This window comes from Globicephala melas, chromosome 3 (genome assembly GCF_963455315.2).
Source record: "Globicephala melas chromosome 3, mGloMel1.2, whole genome shotgun sequence".
Lineage (NCBI taxonomy): Eukaryota > Metazoa > Chordata > Mammalia > Artiodactyla > Delphinidae > Globicephala > Globicephala melas.
Genome location: NC_083316.1, coordinates 130139620 through 130144979, shown reverse-complemented (window position 1 = coordinate 130144979; position 5360 = coordinate 130139620). Strand labels below are relative to the sequence as shown.

The following is a 5360-nucleotide window of genomic DNA, read 5'->3' as shown; positions in this document are numbered from 1 at the left end:
CTGCAACAGAGGAGGGAGTCAGAGGTGATGAGGGAGCACTACTACCCACACCAGAGCTTGCCAGAGCTGTCTAGAGGCCCCCTAACTTCCTACCTCCCAGTGTAGATGATGAATAGGTTTATGACCCTAAAAGCTAGTCACCCGTTTTATTAAGCACATCTCTATGCCAAGAGGCCGAGCCTTGTGCTGGTTTATGCACATTCACTCCGGTGGTCTACAACACCCTTTGATGTAGACATGACCATCTGATTTCACAGATGAGGACAGCGAAGCATAGAAAGATAATTTGCCAAGGGTCCCAGAGCTTTTAACTGGTAAAGACAAAATCTGGACCAGGCCCATCGACCTCTGAAGCCCAGGCCTTTATCCATACAAGTTTCTGCTCCCCTTCTGAGAAGAGGTCACTGCTCAGGAGATGGTACATGGAACGTGGCATGCAATATGCTGCAATGCCTCCGCTCAGAAGGCCCAGATGCTCCTGGGGACCGCCTCACGCCCCTCAAGGCCCTAAAAGGGACACTGATCTTGAGAGTCAGACCGGGATCCAGTCTAGCCTCACCACTGCCAAAGGTCCTGTAATAACCCCGAGGACACTTCCTTCCCTTTCTGGGAGCCAAGAGTGGAGCCCTTCTTGCTCTACTCCCAATAGGTCTTCCTATTCTCTGCCCATGTACTCCCCGCTCCAGGCCCAGAAAGGAGGAAGACCTTAAGGATGGAAGACAACAGACTCATCTTTTTGTCAGGACACCTGAGCAGCGCTGCCACTATCTCACTGGCTGGCCATGGGCTCCAGTTCATCCACTGCTATAGTGATGATAACGGTAATCCTGCTTGCTTCATATTATAAAGGTTAAATGAGGTCAGTGTAAGTGCCTAGCGCTATCAGTGTCAATTTTTAAATAAATGTAAGGACTATTATTTACTTCTATTTGCCCTTTTGCTAAAAGGTTTCAAGGGAATAAGATGACTGGCATATCCCTACTACATTATAATCTCTCTGAAGGAAAAAGTTTTACTTATCTCCGGAGTCCCTGAAGCACCTAGCACGGAAGAGGAACCAGCAGTAATAACTTTGACCCACCACTGGATGTCACTGTCGAGTCACTGCTCCAAGAGGATGAAGTGGGCGGAGCAGGGAAGAATCGGACATATTTTATAAACTTCTGGGGTTAGAACTGACCTCCCCCAGAAAGACATTTACCTTGGGTACTCATCCTGATCACCTCTAACTAGGGCACAGCAGCAAGGAGGGTTAGAGACAATAGGGAAAGAGCATTATGATGGTTTAGCCACATCCACCATGGGAAAGGGAGGAAGGAGCAACCATACACCCTCCAATTAGCCTTCACTGCCCAACTTCTCACACCCTCTGTTTAACAAAGAAACTGAGGCCCAAATGCAGGCAGGAAGGGTCCCTGAGCTAGTGGCACAGCTGGGATCAAAATCCAGGTATCCTGATGTCTGGTCCAGTTTTCTTTCTAGGACAATCAGGGTGGGAAAGAGGAGAGACATCCACTCACATCCACTCGGAAGTCTTCAAGACGTCGGAATTTGCCGAGGTATTCTTGAAGTTTGGGGTCAATGTCCAAATTTTTGGCTTTGGAATATTTCAAGAAGGCCCAGAACTTCTCCAGCCCATACAGCTGACCTGCAGGGAAAGAGGAGAAAGACGTAGAGAGAGACTTGGTTCTGCGAAGTTGAGAATTGAGAGGCTCAGGAGAGGGAGGTATGACACGATACAGACAAGCCCAGGCAGAGCTAGGGGCTGAGAAGACTGAGATGACCAGGGCTCGCAGAGCCCCAACTCTTTGACTCTTACCAGCTTCATAGTCCTTCACGGTTTCCTCCTGAAAGTCCTTAAATATGTCCAGCCGGAACTTCTTTTCCAGGCCATAACTGTAGTATCGAAAAAGGCACTCCAAACCATATCTGTAGAAGAACACAAGCCAGTGAAATTGGGACAGTTTCTTTATCTGTAAGACAGGAAATGCACCTGGATGACAGATGAACTATGAAACAGTTTAAACACATGGATTATTGAGAAAATGGTAAGCATACTTTGAGAAGGCTAACATTTAATGCTAGTCTAAATGAGTCCAGCATTAAATGTTTGCCAAGGGTCAGCAAACTGAGGCCGAATGAACGACAGCATCCTGCCCACACCCATTTGCCTATGAAATATCACTGGGTGCTTTCTGCTACAAGAGCAGAGTATTTGAAACAGAGACTTTATGTCCCACAAAGCCCAAGATATTTGTTGTCTGTCCCTTATGCAAAGTTTGTCAAGCACTGGCATGAACTCTCTGCAAAGCCATTTGACCATGCCAATTAGTAGGTTTCTTCATTTACCTCAGAAATTTCAATTCTAGGAACATACACCAGGGAAATGACCAAAAATGTAGACTAAGATTGTATAGATGTACAAAATTGTTCATAGCAGCATTATTTTGAAAAATTTAAATGTCTTAGAGAAGCAATTAAGAAAAATCATGGTAACTTAGTACAAAAGAATAATATAATCTATTAAAAATTATAATGGGGCTTCCCTGGTGGCGCAGTGGTTGAGAGTCTGCCTGCCGATGCAGGGGACATGGGTTCGTGCCCCGGTCCGGGAAGATCCCACATGCCGCGGAGCAGCTGGGCCCGTGAGCCATGGCCGCTGAGCCTACCCGTCCGGAGCCTGTGCTCCGCAACGGGAGAGGCCACAACAGTGAGAGGCCCGCGTACCGGGGGGGGGAAAAAAAAAAATTATAATGTAAATATACTACTGAGAGATGTTTACAATATATTATAAAGTAGAAAAAACACATTTCAAACTGCTATATGTAGAATAAACCCACTGTTGTAAAGAAATATGTAAAATGTATATCTATATATGCACACATAAAGTCTGGAAGGGCACAGACTACATATATTAAATATTATTGACACTGGTTATCTTTGGGAATTGGGATTTTCAAATGATCTTGTCTCATGTAACAACTTCTGTAAGAAGGCAAAAAGGTTAAGTATTTTAACAACATGGAAAAGTGCTCATGCTTATAAATGATAAATAAGACATAAAAAGGCATTCCTTGCATGACCTAAATGATAAATAAAACATAAAAAGGCATTCCTTGCATGACCTAAATATACATAATATGGCAGAACATTAACACTGGCTGTCTCTGTACTGAAGGACATTTTCCCCCAGCTTCTTTAAACATTTCTGTCCTTTTCAAATTGCTTACAGAGAAAACATTTTACTTGGGAGAAAAAGTGTCCCTTCAAAGGTTTTTGGGGTTTTTTTTGAATAGCAAAATGTTGAAAGCAACCGAAGTATCTATTAATAGGAGACTAGTTAAATAAATTATGGTACATCTACACAGTGTAAGACCATACAAGCTATAAAAAAAGAACAAGAAAGTCATTTATAAATGGATACAGAATGACCTCTAAAATATAGCCTTAAGTGAAAAAGTGAGGTGCAAAATAATATCTAATGGAGGCCATCTCTTGTGTAAACAAAAGAGGTGTGTGGGGAGACTACCTAGGTCTGTTCTTGCTTACATAAGCAAAGTATTCTCAGAAAGGACTCACAAGAGTCTAACAATACTGGCTGCCTGTGGGGAAAGGAACTAGACGGCTGTAAAACTGGGATAAGGAGACTCCTCACTCGCTACATAACCTTCCGACTTCTTTGAATTTTGAATATATTACTCATTCAAAGTAATAATTTTTTAAAAAGTACATGAAATATATATACAATAGATTTCCAATTACAGTTCTGGAAGCAGACCCAACGGAGAACCCTCACCACGCCCCCAAGCCCCAGCCAGAGCCTTCACCCCAATCCCACACACCTGTAGCCTTCTTTGGCATCCTCCAGAGCCAGCTGCTTGAACTCCTCATACATCTTTTTGTTGAAGTGATCTCGGAGGAAGAAGGACCAGAAGCGGAAGAGAGTGTTCATCTCCTGAGACTGGCCAATGCCCAAGCGTTTCCGCTCTGATTGAGGAGGAAGGAGGAAAGATGTGTTTTAGAGCCAGGCTGCCTGTGCTTCAGGGGACAAATGATCCTGGGGCTCAAAGACATCGGTCTTTTCTCCTCCCAACTCCCTTCCTCATCACCTGCCCCCTTAAGTGTCTGGGGAAGTGTTTATTGAGGACTAACTACCCTGCGTCAGGCTCTGCTGCTGGGCACTGGGCCTGAGCACCCCCAGAAGTAGGTGGCATCAGCTTCAGAACCAGGTCATCCTGGTCTAGCTCTCCACCTCAAAGGTTACTGCTCTCAGTGTAGTTATATAACAAGGAAAAGCATGAACAAATAACTTGTGTACTCCAACAAGTTACATTCTTCACTATACCATCAGTACCGATTATTTCAGCAGTCCTACAATGTTAACGAGTAAAAATGGTACCATTAAAAAATATATGTAAAACACCCAAGAAACAAAAGGAAAAAACAGAAAAATCTAATATCACTAAAAAATTAAGAACCTTTGTTCTTAAAAGGACATGATCAACAAGGTGAAAAGACAACCCACAGAATGGGAAAAACTATTCGCTAATTATGTTATCTGATAAGGAGCTTGTACTTAGAATATATAAAGAATCATTACAACTTAATAATAAAGACAAACAATCCAGATAAAAAGTAGACAAAGGATCTGAACAGACATTTCTCCAAAGAAGACATTTCTTACAAATAGCCAATAGCACATGAAAAAATGCTCAACATTATTAGCTATCAAAACCGTATCAAATCAAATCAAAACCATAAAAAGATATCACTGCATACCCACTAGGATGGCTATACTCAAAAAGATAGACTATAACAAGTTTTGGGAGGATGTGCAGAAATCAGAACCCTCATACACTGCTGTTAAGAATATAAAATAGTGCTGCCACTCTGGAAATCAGTCTTGCAGTTCTTCAAAAGGTTACACAGAGTTACACTATGATATGACCCAGGAATCCCACCTCTTCCACTCAAGATAAATGAAAACCTATGTCCACACAAAAACATGTACAGGAATGTTCAAAGCAGCATTACTCATGATAGACAAAAAGCAGAAACCCAAAATGTCCGTTGATTGATGAATGGATAGACAAAATGTGGTACATCCACAGTGGAACGTTGTTTGATAATAAAAAGGAATGAAGTTCTGATACATGGTACAACATATAATGAACCTTGAAATTATTATGCTAAGGGAAAGAAGCCAGTCACAAAGGACTACATATTGTATAATTCCATGTATATGAAAAGTCTAGAACAGGCAAATCCATAAAGACAGAGAGCAGAGTGGTGGTTGCACAGGCCTGGAAGGAGGTGGGGAGGTGGGGGGGTGGGGAGTGACTAGTAAGGGGCACAGGTTT

General features: G+C 42.7%; 1 protein-coding gene across 2 annotated transcripts in view; it reads right to left on the bottom strand.

Annotated features, from left to right (window-relative positions):
- The window catches only part of LARP1 (La ribonucleoprotein 1, translational regulator), a 54989-nt gene that overhangs the window by 1017 nt on the left and 48612 nt on the right, over positions 1–5360 (bottom strand). For both annotated transcript variants that reach the window (XM_030834207.2, XM_030834209.2), the window contains 3 exons: positions 3843–3987; positions 1820–1929; positions 1521–1648 (listed from right to left, as the gene is read on the bottom strand). In XM_030834207.2, the coding sequence (XP_030690067.1) occupies positions 1521–1648; positions 1820–1929; positions 3843–3987 (383 nt within the window). The remainder of the gene's footprint in view (positions 1–1520; positions 1649–1819; positions 1930–3842; positions 3988–5360) is intronic.